General features: G+C 46.9%; 1 protein-coding gene across 2 annotated transcripts; it reads right to left on the bottom strand.

Annotated features, from left to right (window-relative positions):
* Window positions 1-1,369: 1,369 nt before the first annotated feature.
* ZBTB1 (zinc finger and BTB domain containing 1) lies at window positions 1,370-27,180 on the bottom strand. Of its 2 annotated transcripts, none has more exons than XM_054972419.1 (2): window positions 26,776-27,180; window positions 1,370-3,798 (listed from the first exon to the last, which is right to left on the bottom strand). In XM_054972419.1, exon 2 carries the CDS (start codon window positions 3,776-3,778, stop codon window positions 1,652-1,654), a length of 2,127 nt encoding a protein of 708 aa, XP_054828394.1. In that variant the 5' UTR covers window positions 3,779-3,798; window positions 26,776-27,180; the 3' UTR covers window positions 1,370-1,651. The 2 variants fall into 2 exon arrangements, with proteins under 2 accessions (XP_054828394.1, XP_054828396.1); XM_054972421.1 differs by lacking the exon at window positions 26,776-27,180 and adding an exon at window positions 23,574-23,641.

The following is a 27,180-nucleotide window of genomic DNA, read 5'->3' as shown; positions in this document are numbered from 1 at the left end:
AATCCGCAAAGTACGCAGAATTCCTGCCTCATCTGTAGTTTTGTTGCTTTCAGGATTGGAAAGAGCCTAGGGAAACAACTGGGGCTCAGCAGCACAGCATCTGCTTTGCAAGCAGAAGGTGCTCAATTCAATCATTAAAAAGATCTGGCAGTAGATGATATGAGAGAGAGAGCCACCATCATTAAGAGTAGGCGAAAGAAACTCTGATAGACCAACAGTATTATTTCAGTGTACATCGGTTTCTTGTGTTCACCCCCTTTACCATTAGGGTATAATGATCAACTGAGCGCCCAAAGCGGGAATAATTAAGAAATCCTGCTGCATCCTCAGTATCGGTCCCTTCAGGATTCGATAAATCCTTGGACAAAATTCGCCCAATCCTTCATTGGGCGAATTTTGTCCCTCCACATTTACCCTTTCACTGACACTCAGTTTCTCCTAACATTCCATGTTCCTGGAACATATTCTTTCATCAGCAGGGTGCTTTTTGAGGATTTTCTCTCTTCTTTTCTTGGTGAATTTACAAAACCGGATTTTTCTGTATACTTAGGGAGTCCACCAAGCAAGCAGATCCCGACCTACTTGTGGGCAGCCATGCAGTTCTTATGATATCCGCACAGGGGCCAAACCGTTTACCGTTATATATAGTGATTCCATGCCACATAAAATCACATTAAGATTGTTGCGGGAATAATAGTAACATACTTTATAAACTGCTCTGTGTGTGAGTTAAGTCATCCTGAAAGGCAGTATATAAATCAAATGTTGTTGTTGTTATTATTATTAAGAAACCGTATCATATGGCTATGTAGCCAGAGATTCCCACAGATGTATAGTTTTTCCCCTCCTCGTGTTCTTTCCAAGTTAGTTTTGCAGAAATAAATGGGTGAAGGAACTGTTCTGTGGAAACGGAGATGTGAATGATATCAAGATGTCAATACATGTAAGCAGGGCTTTTTTTCAGCTGGAATGCGGTGGAACGGAGTTCTGGAACCTCTTGAAAATGGTCACATGGCCGGTGGCCCCGCCCCCTGATCTCCAGACAGAGGGGAGTTCAGATTGCCCTCCACACTACTGGATCTAATCTAAACTCCCCTCTGTCTGGAGATCAGGGGGCGGGGCCACCAGCCATGTGACCATTTTCTCCAAGGGCAACCCACTGAGTTCCACCACCTCTTTTCCCAGAAAAAAAGCCCTGCATGTAAGAGAAGCAAAAATAAACAAACCACTTACTTCAGCAGGCCTAAGCTTTTGTGATCGTTGCCAATGGTTCTTCCTTAGCAGTGTGCTACCCTTGCACTTTAATTAAAGCCTAAGCTTTTCACATGAAGAAAAAGACACATGGAAAGATGAAAGCAACCGCCCTACGTCAGTGGAACCAAAAAGCTGTTTAATAAAAGTCAGTGAGGGAGTAACACGACAGTGAGCCTTTAAAATCCAGCATTTAAAAAAGAATGATTTGATTCGAAAGCAAGAAGGAAAAGAAATAAACTGACATGAGGCAAAGAGTGAAAAAAATTGGCGCTTTTCAATGTTGGTTTATCAAGGTACTTTAAAGATGCTAAATGATGATGTGCTGTTTAATTTCATTTCCACGATACCGGCGGCTTGCTTTGGTGCTCTGTTTTGTGCTCAATGATTCGTTTGGCGCTTATGTTCGTTTCAAATGCTTAGCATTATAGTGAGATCTCATGTCTTTTCTCAAATTAAATTTAGCTCCGCAAACACCACAGGTGTAGAGGTGAACATCCATATGTTGTTCCAATTGTTCATTATTGGGGAAAATCTGAAAGCAGACCTGGCAGATAGTCTCTCCGGCTGACAGGTGGGATATCATGTGTCTCACGTGATCATGTTTCCGAAAGTTTCCCTGGTCACAAATGGAGCAGACGTACCTGGCCATGCCTTTGTGCATGTCGTTGTGAAGACGCAGCTGGCGTTCTCGTAGAAACTGCTTCCCGCACGTCTGGCAAACAAACTGTTTTTCCTTGGTGTGCACAGTATAGTGTTCCCGCAAGTGACAGCGCTGATAAAATCCTTTCCCACAAAGGCTACAGAAATGTTTGCGGCGATGATCCCTTTCATTCTCTTCCATCATGGCATTCTTGAACAGATCTTGCTCTAGGCAGCTGGACATGTGCTCAACCACTAAGCTTTCTGTTTCAAAACGTTGGCTGCAGTTAGGACACCGAAAAGGGCAGGCGGACTCTCTGTACAGCTGTTTTTTCGGAAGACTGTTCATCTGGAAATGGCCATCTCCAAACTCATCCAGCATGTCCACGTACATCATCTCTCGCATTTCGGATTGTTCCTCTGAGTTTTCTTCCAAGTCAAGTTTCTCCTCGTTATTTCTTAAACCATTCGTTGTCAGGTCTTGGGGTTCTCCGCATGTCTGCGCATGGTCCTGCAACTGCCGGCCTTTGACTAATATCTGACCACACTTCCCACATGCGCATATATTCTCTATGTGTTTGGATAAGTAATGCGAAGAGAGGTCCTCTTCTGTGATTGTCAGCCCGCACAGTTCGCAGGACGCGTTTTCGGAATCCTCCTTAGCAGCACTGACTTTGTTATTCAGGAGTCTCGTACTTCTCATGTATTTCTTATCTTCTTCGTCAGTAGGCACTTGGGCTTTTAAGAGAGCTTTTCTTACCCTCCTGTTTTCATTGACCTCTTCCTCAATGTAGTACCTGTAAACCGTCTCGTCATCATCGAGCTCATCATTGTCGGTGGATTCGTTGCCATCTGTCACTTTAATGATGTTAAACTCTTTCAGGTCATCAATCGGGTTGTCGGCTGGCTCCATCTTGACGATAATTCTTTTCCTCTCTGTGGCTCTGCTTCGCTCTTCGCTCGAAGGTTCCAATGAGACAGCACTGCCTTTTCGGCTTGTGACATTGGAGGCTGGAGATAAAGACCCATCCTCGCCTTGGCTCGTGTTTCCTTTATGTTTGTCCGATTGAGAAGACGGTGTTTTAGAAGCAGACTCTCCCTCGCTGAAGTCATTTTTTTCAGCCCCATAATACTTGGAGTTCTGATAGGAATGCCTGTTAGTGCATGACATGATGTGCTCGTCCAATAGCCTTTCGCAGCTGAAACTGAAGCCACAACCGTCACAGGTGAAACTTCTTCCAAAGCGCCGAGAGTTGGACACCCGGTCTTTGGTGCTGGAGAGCTTGGGCACAGTACTCCTTTTCCAACCATCCAAGAGTTGCTCGGGGAAACGGCTCAGCTGCAAAGCTTCCTCGTCAGCCTCCCTACTATGGGACGTGCTGACCGTTGAACTTGGCGGCTCCACACCCCACCTGTTTGCTTCACTCCCGTTTCTAGCTGGTGTGTCTTCATACATCCGCACACCGAAGATCATCTTGCTATTCTGAGAGCTGGAAGCGGAAGAGGAGCACCGCAAGCTGGGCGAGTGGGTATCTTGGATGTCTTCTAAACATTCCGGCACGTTGTAGAGCTGCAGAGAGCTCATCGCCAACTTAAACTGCTCGAAGTTGGCTGGGGCCGTCATGATTTTCCCTAAATACATAAACTGTAAAATGAGATCGAAGCATTCGGCTGTGATCTTCATGTTGCTCAGATTCAGCTGGGCCATGCTGTGCTGATGGCTCATGAAAAACATCCGGAAGTAAGAGCTGCAGGCAGCCAAGACCGCTTTGTGAGCCTGGAAGTAAATGTCATCGATAGCAATGCAACAGTCGCAGAGGAAGCCCCACTCTCTTTGGTTGTTGAGCTGCTGCAGGACATAATTGCTGTGGCTGGTTCTTGCCATCTTGGCCTTAAGTCACTGCCCTGCGTAAAGAGAAGGGGGGGAGGGGAAGAAAAAAAAGACAGCTGTCAGCTTTGTTTGGAGAACTGAAACAAGAATCACCCCCTGCCACAAGGTGACTCCCAGCAAGTTATCCATCTTTGCCATGTGCTTCTTTGATCTAACAGTGTTGCCAACAGTGCTATTTTGCTCCACCGTGACTCCCGAACAGGTACGGTCATTTTCCGAGTTTCCAACTAGCATTAAGAACCACCTTCTCCCATAGGAACCTACTCATCCACTCCCATCCTCATCAGAGGCCTTGCTTTGGGTGCCCCTATCTTATGAGGATAGACAGGTGGCAACCTGGGAATGGGCCTTCGAGTTCGTGGTGCTGAAACTTTGACATTTCCTCCCCAGGGAGATTTGTCGGTCTCCCTCCGTCATTGTCTTCCACAAACGGGTGAAGACTTTTCTGGTTTTTTTGGCATATCCCTAGTAAACTCTTATCAGCCCTATATATATAGTTATATATAAAATTTTGTTTTAATATCTTAAAATGTTTTTAATGCCTTGATGTTTGCCACCTATTTGGATGGAAAGGCAACATATAAATCTTAAGCATTCATATAATTTCCAGTCCCCCCCCCCACACTTTGCTTTGATCTTTTCGTAAACCTGCCTCAGGAAGATCTTAGTCAAAGTATGTTTGTGTGGACAGGAAGACACTCCGTTTTCCTTGCACTCAGTCTCCTGCAGCCACCATTCCCCAATGCCTGTGCCACTGAAAGACTTTTTGGGATTTTTTTACATGTGTAAATGACAGGAGTGCCCAGACCTGGCTAGCCCAGGTGAGCCTGATCTCATCAGATCTCAGAAGCTAAGCAGGGTGGGAACTTGGTTAGTAATTGGATGGGAGACCTCCAATGAAGACCAGGGTTGCAGAGGCAGGTCAGTGTTAGTCTCTTGCCTTGAAAATTCCACTAGGGGTCTCCATAAGTCAGCTATGACTTGACAGCACTCTCCACCACTATCGACATCAATACATCTATTACTGATTTTAAAAGAAAGCACTTTAGCAGGAGGAGGGGGAACTGGAAGCTGCCAGGGACTAGAGCAAGGAAAATGCAGGGCAAAGCCAGCGGCATTAGACTGCCAGGCTAGAATCTGTGAGAGAGTTTCCAATCCCCACTCTGCCATGGAAGCCTGCTGGGTGACCTTGGACCAATCATGTACTCTCAGCCTAACCGACCTCACAGGGTTGTTGTGAAGACAAAATGGCAGAGAGAATGATGTAAGCCACTTTGGGGCCCCATTGTAGAGAAAGGTAGGGAATAAATGAAGCAAATAAAGAAATAAAACTGTTGGCTGCTTGTATGGCAGAAATAAGAAGCCTATGAAGAGCTCCTGTCATGTGGCAGCATCCAAAGAGAGAAAAGTAGAGATGTAAACCATCGTAGTTCTCTGGGAACTTGAGGAGGAAAAGGGGAAAGAAGATTCTCTGACCTTCCCTGTAATCCCTGGATGGCAACAATGGGAACTAAAACAAAGGCTTTGGTTCTGCAATGCTGATGTCCGAGTTCTGTGGCAATACTTTCATTTTAGATCCTGGGTATCCATTCAACTTGCCCTGTGGAAAAACAAGGCCCTGTGTAGCCATACTCTACCTATTGCAAGTTGCCCTGGAGTAGAGGTAGGGCTGCCAGCCTCCAGGTGGTGGCTGGAGATCTCCCAGAATCACAACTGATCTCCAGGTGACAGAGATCAGTCCCCCTGGAGAAAATGGCTGCTGTGGAGGGTGGACTCTATGGCATTATACCATTCTGAGCCCCCTCCCCAAACCCTGCCCATTCCAAGCCCCACCCCCAAAATCTCTAGGAATTTCCCAACCTGGACCTGGAGACCCTAAGTAGAGGACAGAAGGTGGAAGCGGGGCTAGGATTCAGGGTTTGCCTGGCCTACATATAGTTATTTTAACCCATAATCTCAGCCTGCCTAGTTATCTTGATCCTGAAGTCTCATTTAGTTTTTTGCTTGTGTGATGTTAACAGAAAACAAGAGGAAATATGTATGATGTTTCATTTCAGGTTTTTAAAATATTATTTTACTCAGAAGATTATATATAAATACACACCATTAAATAGCCTCAAATTATTGATTCTGCACATACTTTTGATCCTTGTTTTGTACTTCGGGTATCTTGTACTAATCTGGATTGTGGTATACAAACTGAAGCATCCTCATATTAGATCTGGTGTTAGAGGTCCACACCTGGGTGGAAAGGAATCATAGACAAATATTCAGGGGTACAGGAGTCCTCATTTGGCCACTTCTATAATTTTTCTCTGTTTTGTAGCTCCTTTTCCTTTGAAGCTGGGAAGGGGAGGGAAAATTAGCCTGTAAACAGAGAGAAACAATTGCAGGCATCTTTGCCTACACATTAGCTTTTCCCGCTGTCTCTGAGGGAAGCTTTTTGCATTCACAGGCAGGGACGGTCTTAGCCAACAGAGGTAGCAGCTCCATGCCCCGTATTGGAAGGGGCACCCATGATTTATTTATTAAATGTATAGTCCACTCTCCCTATAAACGGGCTTGGGGTGGATAACATCAGATAAAATACGCAAAAAGATAAAACATTTGGCAGCACAGGAATACATTCCAGTACATTAAAACAGCCTACATACAGTGGGCCTGAGGGGCAAGGTGGCCAACTGTCGGATGGACACAGAGTTAGGGGGGGCACGTATGTCCCCTCCCATTGGCAGGAGGCCGGTTAGGCGATTTACCCACAATCCCCTTCAAGGAAAGGGAGAATTTTTTTTCTGACTCCTGCTGTCATTCATGGCCTCCCCATCTGAGGCTTGAGCAGCTGCCTTCATGCAGTGGTGGCGCCCAACCACTTCATACGGGGCGATGATCACTTCTTGCTTGGCCCAAGTGGGGGGAAAGTGCAATGTTTCTGGGACCCCATCCTGGACTTTTGCCCCAGGCCCCAGAATCACGAGAAGCAGAGCCTGGCTACACGTGGGTTTTTCACCTGGTGAGAAACACGCGGCTAGGTTCTTACTTGCAAAGAAATGTGCTCAGAATTAGTGTGTGTTAAAGCTTTATGACAGGCTAGAGCAGGGGCAGGCAAAATATTATGTCTGGCGAATTATGCAACATCTGGCCTGGCCAGCTCGAAGGCCTTGTATTGCATCCCTGTTCCTCTTTATGCTTGAAAACAGACGCAATCCAGGGCATCTTAAGGCTTGTGCATACTGACAATCTGTACTGGTGTGTGTTTAATTTAGGTACAGCCCCCTATAGCAACAGAGGCATCACCAGAGATAACTCAAGAGTAAAACTAGGGCAAAATATGCCCATGTCCATTCATCTCAAGGGAGGTGCGCTGGCATACTTGAAATCCGAAGTTACGACAGAGATTTGTAACCAGCCTGTTTTTCTGGCTAAACAGGCTGCTGGTTTTGTTTTTAATTACCCCATAGCTGGGAATGGGGCCACCGCTCCTCTATCACGTGACCAGGGAACAAGCACTTTGTTGTGGAGGGGGGTGGGTGGGAAACATGTTTTCTATTATGTGGGATCTCCAAATCCGCAATACAGCGAGAGCCTCATATTGTAGCAAATTTAGAATAGCTGTGCACTACCACATAGACAAACTTCATAGCACACACCATTTCCGACTCCAGTCAAAGCATATGCTTTGAAAACAGACATCAGCTTGACCCAGAAATATTTTGAAGTTGGCCACAGAACAAACATGGTGATACTAATCAGTTATTCCACCACCACCCCACAGAAGTGACAGCAGAAATTGGAAAGTTCTGTTTCCCTTGTGTTGCTACATATAATTCTTTAAGGGGGAGGGAGTGGGCCTGTGGGATTTATACTTATTATTTATTAAGTATATTTTGACCCCACCCTTTCTCCAAACATGTTGGGGCAGCATGCATCTCTCTCTCCTGCTCCATTTTATGGTCACGACAACACAGTGAGGTAGGCCAGGCTGAGTGGGAGTGGCTCAAAGCTGCCCAGTGACCTTCATAGCAGAATGAAGATTTAAACCTGGCTATCCCTGACTCGGATGACTCACGCTAGCTGGATCTCGTCAGATCTTGGAAGCTAAGCAGAGTCGGTGCTGGTTACATCTTGGAAGGGGGACCACCAAGGATGTCTACGGTTGCTGCGCAGACACAGGCAATGGCAAACCCCCTTCAGACAACTCTTGTCTTGAAAATCCTATGGGGTTGCCATGCGTCACCTGCAACTCGATGGCCCTTTCCACCACCATCCCTGATTTTAGCACAACACTCTAATCATTACACAAACTTCAGGGATTCCTGAATGAAGCAGAATGCTTGGATCCTTTCCAGTGTGTGTTTTCAGACCTGATGACGGGACTGAAATTGCCTCGGCCGCTTTGATGGATGGCCTGCTCTGGGAGATGGGCAGAGGAAGCACAACCCTGTTAATTCCCCTGGACCTCTCAATGGCTTTGATCAATAGCATTCTTCTGGACTGCCTTTCCGGGCTGGGGTTGGAAAGCACCATTTTGCAGCGGTTACCGTCCTACCCCAAAGGCAGGTTTCAAAGTGGGCTGCTGGGGATTGCTGCTTGGCCCTCTAGCTTGTGGGGTCCTGCCATGTTCCATCTTGTCCCCCACGATTTTTAACATCTACAAGAAGCTGCTGGGAGAGGTCATATGGAGATTTGGGTTGAGCTGTCACCAATATGTAGATGACACTTAGCAATCTCAGCCTTCCAGAAGATCCCAGGGAGGCTGCGGAAACTATGATCAGATGCCTGGAGGTAGAATCATAGAACTGTAGAGCTGGAAGGGGCCTTACAGACCATCTAGTCCAACCCCCTGCCCGATGCAGGAACAGCTTAAAGCATCCCCGACAAGTATTCATCCAACCGCTCCTTGAAGACTGCCGTTGAAAGGGAACTCGCCACTTCCCTAAGTAGCCGATTCCACTGCTGAATTATTCTTAATGTAAAGAAGTTTTTCCTAATGTCTAGCCACTGCCTTCCCTCCTGTAATTTAAACCCATTGTTTCAAGTCCTATCCTCTGTTGCCAACAGGAACAGCTCTCCCCCCTTCCCTGACAACCTTTTAAATACTTAAAGACAGCAATCACGTCTCCCCTCAACATCCTCTTCTCCAAACGGAGCACTGGTTCCCCCAGTCGTTCCTCATAGGGCTTCGTCTCCAGGCCCCTGATCATCCTGGCTGCTCTCCTCTGTACCTGTTCCAATTTGTCCACGTCCTTTTTGAAATGAGGCCTCCAGAACGGCTCACAATACTCCAAGTGGGGCCTGCCCAACACAGTATATAGTTGGACAATGAAATGACATCCTGTGATTTAGATGTTATGCCTTTGTTGATATTCCCCAAGATTGCATTTGCCCTTTTTGCTGCTGCAGCACACTGACTGCTCATATTTAGCTTCCCATCTACCCATATTCCAACATCTCGTTCACACACACTGCAACCCAGAAGTGTATCCCTCATCCAGCAGGCATGCTTTGCATTTTTGTTACCCAGGTGGAAAAATTGGCACTTATCCATGTTAAATCACAGCTTATTCAAATCTGTCCACTTTTCCAGTATGTTCAGATCTCATTGAATTCTATCCCTATCTTCAAGGGCGTTTGCTACTCTTCCCGATTTGGTGTCATCTGCAAATTTAATTAGTAATCTCTTCACACTCTCATCCATTTTTTTGATAGTTTTAGGATGGATGAGGGCTAACAAACTGAAACTTAGTCCAGAAAAAATGGATATGCTTTTGGTGGGGGGAAGGGTTGACCCAGGAACTGGTGTATCTTGTGTTCTGGATGGAGTTGCACTCTCTCTAGGAGCAGGTTCATAGTCTGGGGGTGCTGATGGACCCAGGTCTCCTCTTAAACAGGTGGCAGTGGTGGCCAGAGGCTTCTTTCCAGCTTTGGCTGGTGAGCCAGCTGCAGCCATTCCTAGACAGGAAAGATCTTGCCACCGTGGTGCATGTCCTGTTAACTTCTAGACTGGATTACTGCAATGTCATCTATATGGGGCTGCCCTTGAAGACTGCCTGGAAGCTACAGAATGCTGCAACCGGAATGCAAATGGATCATGGGATCATGGCAAATGGATCATGGGAATCATATCAGCCCCATCTTGTTCCATCTATTCTCGCTCTGTTTGTTCTTATATGAATCTACCTAACCATTCTGGTCATCTTCAGAGGCCATCTGACGTCGGATGGATGATAACCCAACCTTCTCAGTCATGGTACCAAAACTTTGGAAACTCCTCCCCAAGGAGATTCATATGTCTCCCTCTATTGTTGTCTTCTACCACAGCTGAAGACTTTCTTTTGTTTCGTTTTTCCTCACTAACTCTTATCAGTCCTTCTCGTTTCTGTATTTTTCTATGCTGATGTTTGTTTTTTAAATTATGTTGTGTGTTTGTAACTTTTTAATGTTTGAAATGTTTTAATGTTTACCACCTTGGGGACCCCAAATTGGGTGGAAAGGTGTCAGAGAAATATTTTAATCTAGCTTGATACCTGGGCTTCACTACAATATCTAACTACTTTAAATCCAGTTATAATATAGGTATGTAACATTTTTTGGTTTGTGGGTAGCCAGGCCCCACAGGGAGACTGGCAACCCTAGTGAACTTTTAAGGGAAGACTGAGATGTGCATTTTACGTCAGGACGTAGTCAATGACTCCCAATAGCAACTGCATACCGTTTAGAATGTTCGGGGTGAGGACCAATTAGGCCGCATATACAAATAACCTCTGGGTTTCAACTGTCTCTGGGGTGGGAGGTATGAGGTGTGGAATGTTGTGAGTCCCAATGAGGGAAGAGTGGACAAGTTGGCAGTGGGCGGGGGTGCAAGCAGGCAGCAGCCTGCCAGCCACACAGGGAAGCTGTATCCCTTTAGGAAAACACATTTTACCCCTTTTTACCTCCTCAGGGGGCGAATTTCTTAAAAATCCCTTCTTAGTGGGTGTTCACGTCATGAAAGGAATGTTCTCCCCAAATTTCATGTTTCTAGGTCCAGGGATTTGGGCTGAGCGCTGATGAGTCAGTCAGGACACTTGTCTTTATATATATCGATAAAAGATAAATAAACACCACATTGACTCCAACAAAGGAGGTCTTGGTATAGTTAGGGACTAGTGTTGGACTCATACTGGGCAAACCAGGGTTTAAATCTCCACTCTGCCACAATGCTTACTAGGGCCAGTAGTAATCACAGGCCAGTCACCTTCTCCTACATCACAGGATTGTTGTGAAGATAAAATGTAGGGAAGAACCCTGAGCTCCTTGAAGAGAAAATGGGATAAAAATGTAATCAGAGAGATGCTTTTCAACTCCTATTTCAAAGATAAAGACGATAACCCTCATGTACCTAACAAGGACCAGTATAAATTCATATCACTGGCTATGCCCGTGATCTCTTTTACCAGGCAGAAACTATATCAAAGTATGAGTTTCATGATAGTACAGAGCAGAAACTGACAGCCAAGAAGAGTAAGCTTTGAGTCCAGTAGCGCCTTGAAGATCAACAAGATTGACCCTTGAAACTTATTCCCTGGAAACGTCTAGATGCTACTGGATTCAAATCTAGCTCTCTGTTGGAGACCCACGTGACTAACCACTTGAAACTATGTTCACCAAGAGTGGCTAACAGCTAACTTTCTTCTGCCCCATGAAAACATACACATTCTTTGTTCTCTACTAGAGGAAGGGTGAGGGGAAGAACAATGGTGTTTCAAAACTCATCCTAGCCACAGATTTACTAGGTGGCCTTAGGTAAGCCACCCCCTTCTTAACCCGGGTATAATAATAATGGTCTACCTTACAAGGCAGTTGTAAAGATAATCATGATAATACAGATGATGTGTTTTGAACAATGCCAGTCCGATACAAACACATCGCTGTAGCTAACCGTAAATTTGGCCACCGTCCTCCAATGGGGGTGATGAAATCAACAGAAAAAAAAACCCCTCGACAAAATATGGGTATCTACTAACTTGTGGAGGAGGGGGGGGGAGAATGGAAAAAATCCATTAAAAAGCAGCCTCAGAAAGACTTGAACACATTTTAGAAAGGATAGACAGCTGAGGGAGAAAATGGTAGGAAGACTGAATCCTAGAGAGGGAATTTGGGGAGAGGAGGTGGGATTTCCAAATTGTCCCCAATCGCCTCACAATTGCCCACAGGCATCCATTTTGTTGGCATAATTAACCACGCTAACAAATAAGGCCTTTCTTTCTCATTTCTAGAAATTCAATCTGACTTTTGGGAACAGACTGCTATGTTAAGTACATCTGCAACTGGCCAGACTGTTGTTATCCCTGTTGCAATCCAGAAACACTTCACCTACTTACTGTGTTACAAAAAAAAATACTTGATTCACCCTCAGTTAGAATAAGCTCTGAGAATTCAGTAGCTCTGCCCAGTTTGGGCAGCCTGAGAACTTTCCATATGGCTGACGCCATCTTGAAACCCCCAGAACCATTTAGTGGTAACTGCAAGTACTCAAATCCCTGTCTGAGGTAATTCCCAACTGTTATTCAGACCTCAGACCTCTGGACTCCAATAAGTTCTCCTCACAACTGGTTCTTGGGTTTCCAGACAAGCTTGCAAACTGTAACATTATGGGATTGCTTTAACAGCCAACAGGTTTAGTCTTCATGCTGCTTTGAACAATGTATGTTTGTTCACAAGAGTGGTTTGTGTCATTTCTGGTCACGAAGTCCTGCCCTGACAATCCTTGGCTAGGGATCAGAAGTCCCCTCTGCAAATAAATACTTGGGCTTTCTTTGTATCCAGGACAGACGGTAAGATGTCGGCCACTGGACTACTCGAGAGTTTCTTGCCTAGGTACCATTTTCCTTGGTGAAGGCACTTGCCTAAATCACTATGTCTTGGTAATGATGAATTTCATACTTGGACCCGGTAAAGTCATAACACTTCCCAATCTTCTAACCATAGTTAGATGATCAAGTGAACCAAGGAGACCTGCGTGCTGTTCCTGTCTCCTCCCCCTGCCACCCAATTTCCTTCCTTACCTTTTCAGAGCTAAGCACAGTTGGCGTTGTATCTGCACCAAACCATGGCTAGCTACAACCCAAAGTAGGTAGAACTGGGTTTGAACTAGCCATAGTTAGCGTTAACCTCGGTGTACCCACCTAATGCTACCACAGCTACTTCTGGAAGAGGAAAGGAGGACGGAATTCGAATGCAAGTGGGGAAGAGAGCCCAAAAGGTTCTCCCAATATCCAGGATGAGACCAACTGGATATCTTTCTGTCTGCATTGTGGCCTTTAGAAACTATTTGCCAATTTTTAAATTACCTTTAAAGTCGTGATGGTTTCTCTTAGCTAACTTGCTTCTTGCGTGTAGCAAAATTACTTTTCTGGCTCTTCGTTATCACATTTATAACCAAGCTCTTTCTCCAAAGAGTTGAGGTTTTCCCTGTTTTTATTCTCAAAAGAAACTTGGAGGCTGGGTTAGACACAGAGTGCCTTCTCCAAAGTTTCAAGGCCAAGCGGGGGATCAGAACCCAGCTTTCTTTTGGCCAAGGCCCACTTTCTTGCCACTGCCCTAAACACTGGCCTCCATATAAAACATCTACGTAAAGAGATTCATGAGATATGTTAGGCCAGGCAAGAAGGATGATGTCAACTGAGTGAGCTTCAAATCAGAATGAGAGTTTGAAGACAGGGTTCCCTCCCACAGCCAGCTCTCACAATCTAACAACCACAGTGGCTCCCCTGGATGCCCACAACCCTTCAGCCACCTCCATCCTGAGTTATCGGCACCCGCAGGAACTGGAGATCCGTCACAAAGCCCTCACCATTTCAGTAGGCTTTCAGAACATCATCAGAGTAATTAGAGCTGCAACGTTTAGTCAACTAGTTACCTAAATGAATTGCTTAAAAAAACCCAACATTTTGACTGACTACAAAGCCACATCCAGGCAACATTTATCCCCGCCCAAAGTAAGCTGTAAAAATTTCTGATGGTTGGCATCACCTGGGAAGAGGTATTTATGTTTGTTTAAAGTATTTATTAGTTGCTTTTCTACCCTGCAGGAACTCAAGGCAACCTACGATATTAATAAAAACAATCATAAAATGAATAAAAACAAAGTTTAAAAGCAGTTTTAAGCTTGCCAATAAACACAAAGTTAATTAAAAACAGTCCTAAATATCTTCAGCTGCCTCCTGGAGAGCGAGAGGGAAGGGGCTGGGCGCATCTCCCTGGAAGATGCTGTTCCATAGTCATGCGACTGCTACCGAAAAGGCCCCTCTCTCATGTACCCACCAAGTGAGCTTCTTTAGCTGATGGGACAATCAGGAGGGGCTGGCAGTTTCTTTAGCCGATGGGACGGTCAGTAATCCCCCCCTCACTCTCTCACAGGTGGAAAGCATCTTCTAAGAAGTCTGTACCACATACATATATTTAATTTAGAAGGGTTTCCTCTCTGTGTTCTGCTTTATGCTAGTTTTCAAATTTGCTGCTACCATACCCTCTTGTATCTGTTTTCACTGACTGTTCCAACAGTTGATCATATTGTATTTTTGCTGTGAATGTCCTAGCTATTTATTATAGTGTATTCAATTGCAGTATGTAATCTGCCTCAGATCTCAGTGAGAAAAGCAGACTTATTATTATTATTCGAATTATCCAAAACACAATCCTCAATAAGCAGAGGTCACATGTTATTATTGATTGGCCTTGCTAAGCTGACACAGGTTTCCGCCTGAGACCTAATTATCAACCAGATATCGGCGTAATATGTACGTTGTTCCAAGTAGCGCCGTCTTTTGCAGTTCTGTAGGTGTTATGTCAGAAAGCTGCAGTTTTTCCATATGAATTGCAAAAATTTTCAAAATGGTTCCAAGTGCCCCGATGACAATGGGGACTACTGTCGCATTCTTCTTCCATAGTCAGGTGGTTTCTATTGCAAGACCTCTATATTTAATCATTTTTCTTGTTCTTTTTCTTCGACTCTGGCATCCCCAGGAATTGCAATGTCAATTATCCAGACTTTTCGATTTTCCACGACTGTTATTTCTGGTGTATTATGTTCAAGGTGCCGATCAGTTTGAATTCTGAAATCCCACAAGATCCTGACTTGTTCATTTTCTAGCACCTTTACTACTACTACTACTACTACTACTACTACTACTACTACTACTACTACTACTACTACTACTACTACTGCATGCACCTTGCAGAAAAATGCAGGATTCATTTTTCAAAAACTATAGTTTTATTAATTGAAAAAACAGTTTTGGTTAACTAGTCAATTCAAATTCAGACAGTTAATCAACTGAGGTTTCTTTAATTCAGTAGCAGTCACACTTAGCATTTATAAAGTGCTTTATGGAGGAAACAGACACACGCTGGGTCGGCAGTGAGCCCAAATGGGGGATCTGCACCTATCTACCTTCAGATGTACAAACTTTGGATAGTTGGAATCAACTAGCATTTGTGATATAAGGCATGCAGAGTGCTAAATGGCTGGCCTTTATGAAGTCGCTCTCTCCCGGAGGAATGTTTCATTAAAAAAAAGGAGTGCTTTTAAAAAAACAATGCAGATTTTTAAAAATGAATAAACATGCCTATGGGGGCGAAAGTTTTTTAAGAAGCCCAAATCATGCCTGAAGTCTGGAGATGAAGGAAAATGAAACACTGGATTTGGAATCAAGTCTATGTGTCATTGGAAGTGCGGAGGCAGGGGAGGGAGGAGCAGAGTTTGCCCTGCAGCAGAAAAACCTACACCGGCTGCTGAAGGCATTCACTTCGTACACATTACTAATCCGTACAACAGCTCTGTAATGCAGACCAGTATTATCAGCTGCATACTTCAAACAAGGTGCAGAGTGGCTTAGTACCACTAAGAGTTTATGAGCAGATGTGAGATTCCCGATTCACTCTCTTAGCCACTGCTCAATGCCAGCTGAACATCTAATTTGCTCCCTGCAGAATCCTTCATGCATCAACTTGTATCCACACTCCATCGTAACTTACCTAGACATTAACACCCATCTCCCTAGCAACCCCCCTCAAGTTCAGCAATGTGCCAAGTTGCCCCATGGCACATGTTCATAGGGCCATTTAAGAAAACCACCCACCCAAGTAACATACCTTATTCCTGCCGCCTCGCCTCACGCAACCCTCCGTCTAACCTTGGATACCCTCCTCGTCGGTCTCTCCTGAATCCTTTCCAATTTGACAACATCCTTCCAAGCATGAGCTGAGAAACACTGTGGCTTTTGCTTCCCTAGCATAGGACATGATGCTCCACTTAATGCACAAGAAATGAGTGGTGGAGAGAGGAGGCCGGGTCTCCAGTTCTGGAAAGCAGAGAGATGTCTACAGCAAAGGAAGACACCCTCCTGTTCACTCCGGTTTCCTAAGCTGCAGTTTGCTTCCCTTCACAGGCTGCTCATGACATCACCCGCTATATCAGTGGGTCGGTCAGCAACAGTTCAGCGAAGCAGCAATGGGCGAGGACCTCACAACAGGCGTGTACACACGCACACACACACAAGCCAAGAGGATGGGGAAATGAAGTCTCGCTGGGAGAAATTTCTCTGGGAGACGCCGGTGATCTTTGTGCAAGTTACAGCTCAGCCCCGCAGCCAGGCAGTCTCTTTCGACTTCTGCCACCCTTGCCCATTCCTGTCCACTTACGCAAAAGGCTCCTTTGCAAGACCCGTTTCAGAAATGGAACTCTGCCTGCCGTGCTATTTTCAGAAGTCCCTTGGCACAGCTGCTTTGATTGGCCTAATGGGCTAAGACAATCGTGGAGAGCTGTTCCCAGGCTTGAATTTCCCCAAAGACTAAAAGGCAGGCCAGAGGCCAATCTCTATAAAATGTTAGGGAAATGAAGTCATGCGTAACTCTGAAGGGAAAGCGCACAGGCTCAGCAGCCGAGGAGGAAAGGCTTGGTGGTAGGACTCCATTGCTTCTTTTTAAAGCAAGCTGCATTCAATCGGCACAGGCAAGGGTGATTTATAAATGCAGGTCCCATCAAACATTTTAGTTTGATCGACCCTCTTTTTTTATTTATGTATTTACTTCATTTACACACCGCCTTTCTTCCCAATGGGGAACCAAAACAGCGCACGTTGTTCTCCTCTTCACCATTTTATCCTCTCAACAGCCTTGTGAGGTAAGTTAGGCTGAGAGTGTGTGACCGATGGCCCAAGGGCACCCAGCAATCTTCTGTGGCTGGGTGGGGATTCGAACCTGAGTCTCCCAGATTCTAGTCACTCACTCCAACCTCTATACCCTGTTGGCTTGCTGACTGTCCACGGTTCACCGTTTGTCCCCAAAATAGGATTTCAAGACTATTATCATGGTTTGTTGTGATGTCATAACTCACAGACCAGAGGTTGTAGAGAAAGTGTGTGTCCCTTTAATCGAGGCTTAATGGGATGTTATTTACCAGGTGACATCATTTACTTCTATCACATGGAAAGCTCCAGCTGCCCATTTCTACATTAAGCCTCTATATAAGGCTTTCCCCCTCCCAGCTGCCAGCAACTCTATGACAAAATGGCTGCCATGGGGACTGAAGCCAGTCATAAAGGCCTGGATCTGACGAGCCAGTTCCACACTCGCTAGACAGTCTCTGCCGCGCAGCGCAATTCCTATTCTATTAAAACTTCCATTCCCATTAGACCTTTCAATAGGCCCTTGCAGAAACAGAAGTTTTAGCAGAAGAGTAACTATCTAGTACGCACTGAACGCATTAACAGAATCCAAGCCAAAATGTTTGGGGATTGCAAGTCAAGCATCCCCCTAGGATGGAGGCAGCTGTTTCTCCATGGCTACACACCGCAGACATAAAGGTAAGGTCTCTAAGGAGGTGGAGGAAAGCCAGGATTGGGTCTTTGCTTTTGGAAATAGGTGTTTTGTAGGAGTAAATGGTTGCCAGGAAACCCACGAGCAGGTGTCCTGGTACCCATGGATGCCATGTTGGAGCTTTGCTACGTCAATCTTGCTATAGCTAAGGCGATCCAGGCCTAATCAGTGCTTGACTGGAAACTCCACAGGAAACCCATGTATCTGATGCCACGATGGAACAAATGTGAGGATGCAAATATAATCAATACACCTCTGAATGTCTTCCCTACCAAGATTATTGACTTCATTTATAGTCTTCCTTTTTCCCCAATGAGGACTCGAAGCAGCTTACACCGTTCTCCTCTCCTCCATTTTATCCTCACAACAACCCTCTGAGGTAGGTTAGGCTGAGAGTGTATGGCTAAGTCCAAGGTCACCCCGCAAGTTTCCATGGAAGAGTGGGGATTCGGACCTGAGTCTCCCAGGTCTTAGTCCAGCACTGGTTCTCGAGGTGGGAGAAAGGCAAGACAACCAAACAAGGATTTGTCCCCTGGATCTAGCAATATCTATTGCAGAAACTACAGTTCATTGTGACATTCAGATGCAGCCATATTCTCCAAGGGAGGACCAGTGGAGTGTAGTGGTTAGAGCGTCAGACGAGGATCCTGCAGACCTGGGTTCAAATCCCCTGCCACATAAACTTGCTGGGTGACCCTGGGTCAGATTCATTCTGTTAACCTATCTTATGATGTTGTGCAGGTAAAACAAGAAAGGGAAATTCATGTATGCACCCACTAAGTTTCTTGGAGGGAAGGGTATGATGAAATGCATTAGACAGGGAAACGACTTGTCCTCAGAGAAGCCGTGCTTCTGCGTGAGTCACTATTCTGGGCATGCCTTCTTTTAGGGAATGAAATTTTGCTGCATCTCTGCTTTGGGACTGAATGATCTAACACTTACTGCAGAAGCACATCAAAGCAACAGCCCACATCAGAGGCTAACTGTAAAGATACGAGGCCGAAGCAATGAAACATACAGAGATGCAACAGGCTGCACCCTTGAAGCAGATACCCAGGCTCCTAGAAGCCTTTATGCATTTTCCAATGAACCAAGTTTCTTATGACGCCATAGCATTTCTCGCTCATAGCATTTACACCGGAGTAGTTTCCCCAACACCCTTTGGCCTGGTTCCCACTTCCCTGCATAGATCCATGCGGTGAGCTGTGCAATGTGCAGACACACACACCCTCCCTGCCTGCAACATGACATGCGATCTGGCTGCACACAGGCATGATTTCCACAACCCGTCCCCCTCAAACGAGGGGAGAAGAGATTGCACAAACTGCATGCGCCCTTATGGCACATAGCACAACATGTTTGTAAGTGCAGCAGGAGTGCTTATGTCATGAATTTCAGGGCTTGGGCAAGCAGCCTTCTATCCTGGGGCTTGGTAAGCCTCATAAACTATATGGGAGTTCTTTCTCCCTGGCCAATCCATCTGTCTGCAGTTGGGAGCGGTCCCCACCCACTCCGACTGGATCAATTAATCTTCTGATTGGATCTTGTTTTATCTGCCCCATGCTCTGTGATGCCACACACGTATGCTATGAGAAACTGGGTGCCCTGGCCTCTCTCTGTAACAGTTTCTCCCTCTCTTGTCTTTCTGCCATTTGCAACTTTGGATATAAAATACTGGCCAGCTGAATTCTCCACCCTCCTTGGGTCTCCATAGAGGAGAAAGATTGGGTATAAATGAAGGAAATAAATCCTTCTTTATATAAGAGTAAGCATGTTCTAGACGACTGACATCCTACCCCGGTGCACCACCAGAGGGCGCTGCCGTGGCAGAAAACCCAGGCCGGGATCAGGAGCAGGTGGCAATGCCCCCCCCAACCCCACCATCACCCGGCCAGGATCAGGAGCAGAGCAGGTGGCAATTCCCACCTCCACCTTTACCCAGCCAGGATCAGGCATGGAGCAGGAAGCAATACCCTCCCGCCCCCCGTCTTCACACAGCCAGGATCAGGAGTGGAGCAGGTGGCAATGCCTGCCCCCCGCCTGTACTCAGCTGAGATCAGAAGTAGAGCAGGTGGCAATGCCCTGGCCGGGATCAGGAGCAAAGGAGATGGAAATGCACGCCCCCTGACCTTCACCCAATCGGGATCAGGCGTGGAGCAGGTTGCAATGCCTCCCCCCCCCCGCCTTCACCCTTTTGGGATCAGGCGTAGAACAGGTGGCAATGCCTGCTCCACACTGTCACCTGGCTGGGATCAGGAGCAAAGCAGGTGGCAATACCTGCCCCGACTTCCCCCTGGCCAGGATCAGGAGTGGAGCAGGTGGCAATTCCCACTCCCCACCTTTACCCAGCCAGGATCAGGCATGAAGCAGGAGGCAATGCCCATCTGCCCCTTTCTAGAGCCCATTGTATTTTTTCCCACAATGGGCTTTGTTGCTAGTCTATATATATAAAGACAAGAGTCCTGACTGACTCATTAATGCACAGCCCAAACCCCAGGACCTAGAAACATGAAATTTGGGGAGAACATTCCGTTCATGATGCAAAAACCCACTAAGAAGGGATTTTAAGAAATTTGCCCTCTAAGGGGGTAAAAAGGGGTAAAATGTGTTTTCCCAAAGGGATACTGCTTCCCTGAGTGGCTGGCAGGCTGCTGCCTGCTTGCACCCCCGCCCACTGCCAGCTCAGCCACTCTTCCCTGATTGGGCCAGCCTTTCAAGGTCATTTGCATATGCAGGCTGATTGGGGCTCACAACATTCCACACCTCATCTCCCCCCCCCTCCCAAGACAGTTGGAACCCAGAGCTCATTTGTGGCCTCACCCTCCACATTCTAAACAGTATGCAGTTACTAGTTATTGACTATGTCCTGAGCTAAAATGCACCACCCAGTCTTATAATACCCATAAGTATTATAATTGGATTTAAAGTAGTTAAATATTGGCGGCAGCTCTCTGGGGCCTAGAGTAGGTGTCTTTCACAGAATCTACTACCTGGACCCTTTTAACTGGAGATGCCACGGGGTGAAGCTGGGACCTTCTGCATGCCAAGCTGATACTCTACCACTCAGCCACAGCCCCTCTCCGGTATCGGTCCTTACAACTGAGAGACTGCAGAAAGCTTTTGGATTGTAGCCACAAAGTGCAAAGATGGGAAGAGGAGGGCGGTTGCAAAGGAGTAAATTGCTCTAGGTCGCACAAGACTGAGGAGCCCCAATGTATTGGTTCTCATTGCCTAATAGTGGGCAGACAAAGTCGTGCCTCCCTAACCTTTCCCCTCTGACTTTCAGGATATCGGCTTACAGTCAAACAAGAAACCAATTTGCCCATCTCATGAATTTATCACCTTCCAACACTACCCATTAAAGCATGCAAAATGTTTGTGATGTTGCAGTCCTATGTACTGAAATGTGCATGTTATCTACTGACATTCTTTGGGTGGGTTGGGTGCAGGAGGAGGGTCCCAAGACTCTTACCGCATGGTGGCCCTGCCCGCCCTTCTAATTTTTGCTTGGCTGACAGCCTAACATCTGCTGGTTGGATCAAGCTTCTGCAGTTTACATCAGGTATATCTATCAGCAGCAGGAAAATCAGGCAGTGCTCTAGTTTTATTGTCTAAATATGCGGAAGAAACATAAGGTTTTGTTTGTTTTTAAAGATTTACCAACGTGTTTCAAGCTGGCTGGTTCCTCCCCACCCCCCAAAGATGCCACTATAAAGATCAATGCATGCACAGTTTAAAAAGTGAAACGACTCGCAATCAGCGTATATAAATGAATCAACATATATAAAAATTAGCACACCTACACTATCAAAAACAAAACAAAAGCAATCTTACGGGCCTGTAATGACTAACAAGTCTGCTACAGACCTGGATGGCCTAGGCTAGCCCAATCTCTTCAGATCTTGGAAACTAAGTAGTGTCTACACTGGATACTACTTGAATGGGAAACACCAAGGAAGACAAAAGTCACTACACAGAGACAGGCAATGGCAAATCACCTCTGTTTGTCTCTGGCCTTGAAAACCCCAGCAGGAGTCACCATAAGTCAGCAGTGACTTGATGGCACTTTATGCACACACACCCCCTACATCCTTCTAAATCCATTCATGTCAATGGGTGTGTATATAAGTATGTATTCTCAGAAGTAAGTCCCACTGAGTTCAATGTGATTTACTCCCTAACAGATGTGCTTTAGGATCATATCCTCAATCAGGTGCCACAAGATTTTCATTTATTCATTTATTTTCGCTACAACTAACTAACACAGCTCTTCCCCTGGGATGTATACGGTCACACTCAAGTGATGTTATAAAACTGTTTCTACAATTTTGCTTATGCTTCTTTCGGTCTTTGTCAATCAACTTCAAAGCATACCCATTTTTTTATTTTCAGAACAAAAAAATGTATTTTATAGCACTATGTTTGAAACTCACTGGATAAATTTTTTTTTAAAAAAAATCGGACTTCTGGAAGCTTTTCTTCCTCTTCTGTGAATCAGCACAGACTACTTGCTTCTAATTCCTACTTGTTCCAACCAGTGAGTGAGCTTGACCTGGAAGCCTTATTGAAGTAGAGGTGTCCCACCTGACCAGGTCTGGCCTATTGGTGCAAGAAGTCATCCTAGTGGAGCTGATCTCCCTGCATTAGCCTCTTGGGCTGAATCTCATCCTGTCTTCCCTAAGATATCTGCTGTTACCAAATCGTGGCACCACTTGGCAGGATGCTACAAACACCTAGGTTCCCCTATGTTGAAACAGAATTCACCTCGGGGTACCTGAAACTAGCTCTCATCTGGATAGCTCAGGTGAGCCTGATCTCATTAGATTTCAGAAGCTAAGCAGGGTTGGCCTTGGTTCGTAATTAGATGGGAGACCTCCAGCGAAGACCAGGGTTGCAGAGGTAGGCAACAGCAAACCACCTCTCTTAGTCTCTTGCCATGAAAACCCTGCCAGGGGTCAGCATAAGCCAGCTATGAGTTGATAGCACTCTCCACCACCACCTGAAGCTGGTATAATATAGCATTTAGAGTGCTGGAGTACGACTTGGGTCCACCATGGTCAAGTCCCTCTTTTACCATGGAAGCTAGCCAGGTGACCCTGGGCCTGTCACAATCTCCTAACCTACCTCGCAAGATTGTTGTAGTGAGGATAAAGTGGAGAAGGGGAGAATGAAATCAAAAGCTGCTCTGGATTCCAATCGGGCAGAAAAGCAAGATATATTATTAATTATATTTCTAATCCGCTCTCCCTGCGAACGGGCTCAGAGTGGAATACAACATATATAAAATACATAAACATACTAATTTAAAACCAGATAAAAACATCAATAAATATATAATCGTTTCTAATTTTTTTTTAAAATTCTTTTACGAATGCTTGCCACCTCCACCAGCTATCCAACCTATCTACGAGCAGTGACTTTGTGAAGGAAGAGTTCTCTAGGCACACTAGATGGCTGGTGGAGATCACAAGCATTCATACGCAATTCACACAATCTCATTGTGTGCCAAAAACACAACGTGGGTAAACCTTGTAAACAAAAGATCACTGGCAAATCCAACACACACACCCCAGCCAGTTGTCACAGCTTTGCTTTAGAAACCAACAGATAGGAACAGCTCCGAAAAAAAAAGTTGCAGCCACCTGTCACTCGGTATTTGAATGCAAACAAACCACAGACTGTCAAGCCTCAACACTTTAACCAACAGACAAACTACAGTCATGGTATGGTGCCTCAAACGTCTGCTGGACCAGGAAGGCAGCATGCACACAGTAAAAAAAAAAAAGCAATAAGCATAAGAAACAAGACAAAACGAATGGATATGTAGATAGAGAATGCACGGGCTGAAGCCATGAGTCAGGAGGATAATACATAGTCTGCCGTATACATTCCAAATGCCATTTTAAGCCTCTCTCTTCCGCTAGTTCCTTACCGACGTGCCACATTCCTGAGGCTTCTCCCCTGCCCAGGACGTTCTCCAAATGACCAACTGGACTCTCGCAGCCTATTTCAAAACCTAGTATTGACTTCCAGCAGGGCACAGGGTTGCTCCCCACTGTGTAAACAGAGGGAGGGGTCATTTTGAACTCTAGCTGCTGTCCAAAGGGTAGTTGTAGGAGATGCCAAAAGTTCTGCAGAAGTTGAACTAAAAAGAGACTTCAGTCGTCTGTCTTTTTATCCCCTCCCCTAACACTGGAGCTGTCACCCTAATTATATAACTCTTAGCTGACTGGCAGTGTAATCCTAAATGGAATTGTGCCCTTCTAAGCCCATTGATTTCGATGGACTTAGCAGGGTGTCAGCTCCGCTTAGGACTGCAGTGTCAGGGTATGAGTCTTAACTGCTTGATTACATTTGCATGTATTTGCATACAATAGTTTCGAAGCTGGCTGCAAGCATCAGAGCAAGCCACATTGAAGAAGAGGCATTCCTGCATGGCAAAAACAGCGAAGGAGGAATGCCTTTTCTCAGATGGCACCTGCCGTCTGCAATCTTCATAAATAACTTATACTTTTAATGTGGCGCCTGGTTGACTGCGGTTTTATTTATTTTCATTTACAACATCTGTACGCTGCTTTGCTGCAGAATCAAGGCTGCTGAGCCTACTTGAAAGGAGACATGATGGGCACGAATCAGCATCACAAGCTACAGTCAACTGTGAAGCTGGTAACCGTAACATAACGTTGCAACAACACCCCTCAAAGCACTTTTGATCTTCTCTATAATAACCATAATAACAACATTCGATTAATGTACCGCCCTTCAGGACAACTTAATGCCCACTCAGAGCGGTTTACAAAGTATGTTGTTCTTATTCTCACAACAAAACACCCTGTGAGGTGGGTGGGGCTGAGAGAGCTCTGAGAGAGCTGTGACTGACCCAGGGTCACCCAGCTGGTTTCAAGTGGAGGAGTGGGGAATCAAACTGCCTCTCCAGATTAGAGTCCTGCCTCTCTTAAGTGACTGACTCAAAGTCACCCAGCTGGCTTCAAGTGGAGGAGTGGGGAATCAAACCTGGCTCTCCAGATTAGAGTCCCGTGCTCTTAACCAGTACACCAAACTGGCAGTTGTTATGCATGTGCGAAAGACACAAAAAATGCATTTTATTCAACCGGGCTTGCTCCCAGAAGTGTTCTTAAGGTAACAGCCTTAACATATTCATCCAAGACACGCAACATAACTATATAAAATATAATTTTTGGTGTCCCCCCCCATCTTTCTTTGCCAAAAAAACATCTCAGGGTTGAATTTTTGCAACACCTCTCTTCTCGGTACAGTACTATGAGGGACCAGTCTTGCTAATTTCATTTCCTTCCGCTTCCCCACAGCTCTGGTGAAACTGGCAAGGTCGGAAGCAGCCTAGGTTTCACCAGACCCAGGACAGCATTGTACGTTTGGTTCTTTTCCTTGCTTCTACTCTGAGAAAAGAAGGTGTGCTGCTTTCTTTCAAAAGGACACAGACCTGCAACAGCAGTGAAACCACAATAATATTTAAGAAACTGATAAGGCGTTGCTGAAACTGACAAATCTTTCCTAGATCACATTTCACTAGAGAGTGGGTCAAACAGCATTCGATCTGGCTAGGAAGAGATCTGTGGGGCTGCGCTGTAATCTAGGGAGAGGCCATAATGGGACAGCACCCAAGTAGGATGCACTAGCAGGAAAAAACTGAGAAGATTCCTTGCTATGGGGAGAGCTTTAGTTCCTATTCACACAACCTATTTTATACAGCAATACCCTTACAGGGTAGGCTGTAGTAAACGCTGGGATGTGTGTGGAACCCCAGGCTTGGTCCCAGTTCAAAACCTATCCAGGTCACGACACATCACAGCCTATTTTAGAATTCATTTATTTCTTTTATTTATACCCTGCCTTTTCTCCCCAAAGCGGCTTACACCCTTCTCCTCTCCTCCATTTTATCCCTTGTGGAAAAGGTTAGGCTGAGAGAGTATGACTTGTCCAAGCTTCCCTGTTGGGGCAGGGATTCAAACCTGAGACGCTTAGATCCTAGACCCACATTCTAATAATAACAATAACATTTATATACTGCCCTTCATGAGAGCTCAGAGCAGTTTCCAAAGTGTGTTTTTATTATCCCCACAACAGTGGGGCTGAGGGAGCTCCAAGAAGCTATGCCTGACCCAAGGTCACCCAGCTGGCTTCAAGCAGAGGAGCGGGGAATCAAACCCGGCTCTCCAGATTAGAGTCCTGCTGCTCTTAACCACACACCAAACTGGCTCTAGCTGATATACCACATTGGATGATCTCCTGTCTAAAGGTACTGGACCCAATGCACTAAATCAACATCAAAGTGGGTCCTGAGGATAGCTTTTTGGGGGGGTGGGATTGCAGGAGGAGAGTGCGTGACTTGTCCAAGCTTCCCTGGAGGATAGTCTCCACGATCCTAGACCCACACTCTAACCACTATGCCACATTAGATGCTCCTCTGTCTTAAGGTACTGAACTCAACCACCAAGTGGGTTCAATACTTAAGGTACTGAACCAACACCAAAGTGAGTCCTGAGGATAGTTTTTTTCTTTTTTGGAGACGGGGAGATTGCAGGCTGAGCGCGCGTGACTTGCTCAAGCTTCCCTGGGGATTCGAACCCGGAGCCTGACCCACACTTCAGCCGCTACACGACACTAGCGGAGCTCCTGTCCAACAGGATTTGGCCCAAGGCACTGAAGCGGGTCCGGAGGGGGGTCGGGGAGGGGGGTCCGCAGGCGCCCTCCCCGCGACGCTCCTGCAGCGCCAGAGGCGCCCGCCCCGCCTGCTCCGGCGAGCGGATGGCGTGAGGCACATGGCCGCAGCCCGGCCAGGGAGGAAGGAGGACGGCCGGAGCGGCAGCCGCCGAGCGCGGCGAGGAGGGGCCTCCGCCGGGCAGCCCAACCACCCAGCAGGCCGCCCGGGCTGGCGCCGCCTTCGCCTTTCCTCCCGCGCGCCCCGGCAGGGCGCTCCACCGCCGAGCCGAGCCGTGCGCGCCCCGCCGCTCCTCGGGCCGCCCTCCGCCAGCCTCCCCGGGCCTCTTCCCTCGGCCTCCCCCAGGCCTCGGCCGCGCGCCCCTCTCCGACCCACCCGCCGCCGCCGCCGCCGCGCCCGGGGCTTCTCCTCCGCCGCGCCGCCCGCCACTCACCGGGCCGAGCCGGGGCTGCGCGGGGCCCAGGCGCTCTCGCTGGCGCGGCCGCCTCCCGCCGCTGCGCTGCAACAAAGGACTTCCGCCCCCGGCCGCGCCTGCTGCTGCTCTCGCCGCGCCAGGCAGCTCCGGCTCCGCCGCGACCGCATCAGCCGGACCCCTCCCCCCGGCGGGCGGCCAGCGAGCGGCGCCTGGCTGGCCCTGCTGGCTGCGGCTGGGGCGGCCGCCGCCAATGCGCGGGCCTGGCATGGCATGGCGCGACACGGCGCGGGCGGGCGGGCGCCTCTCCCTGGCCCCGTCGCTTCCCCCGGGCGCCAGGCCCCCCCGCTCGCCCCGGGCAGGCGCGCAGCTGCCCCGGCCCCTCGGCCTCGGAGCGCCCCTGCCCCGCGCGTCCCCAGCCGAGAC

The sequence above is a fragment of the Eublepharis macularius genome, chromosome 2 (genome assembly GCF_028583425.1).
Source record: "Eublepharis macularius isolate TG4126 chromosome 2, MPM_Emac_v1.0, whole genome shotgun sequence".
NCBI lineage: Eukaryota > Metazoa > Chordata > Lepidosauria > Squamata > Eublepharidae > Eublepharis > Eublepharis macularius.
The sequence above is the reverse complement of the archived record's forward strand: the minus strand, read 5'-3'. Positions and strand labels throughout refer to the sequence as shown.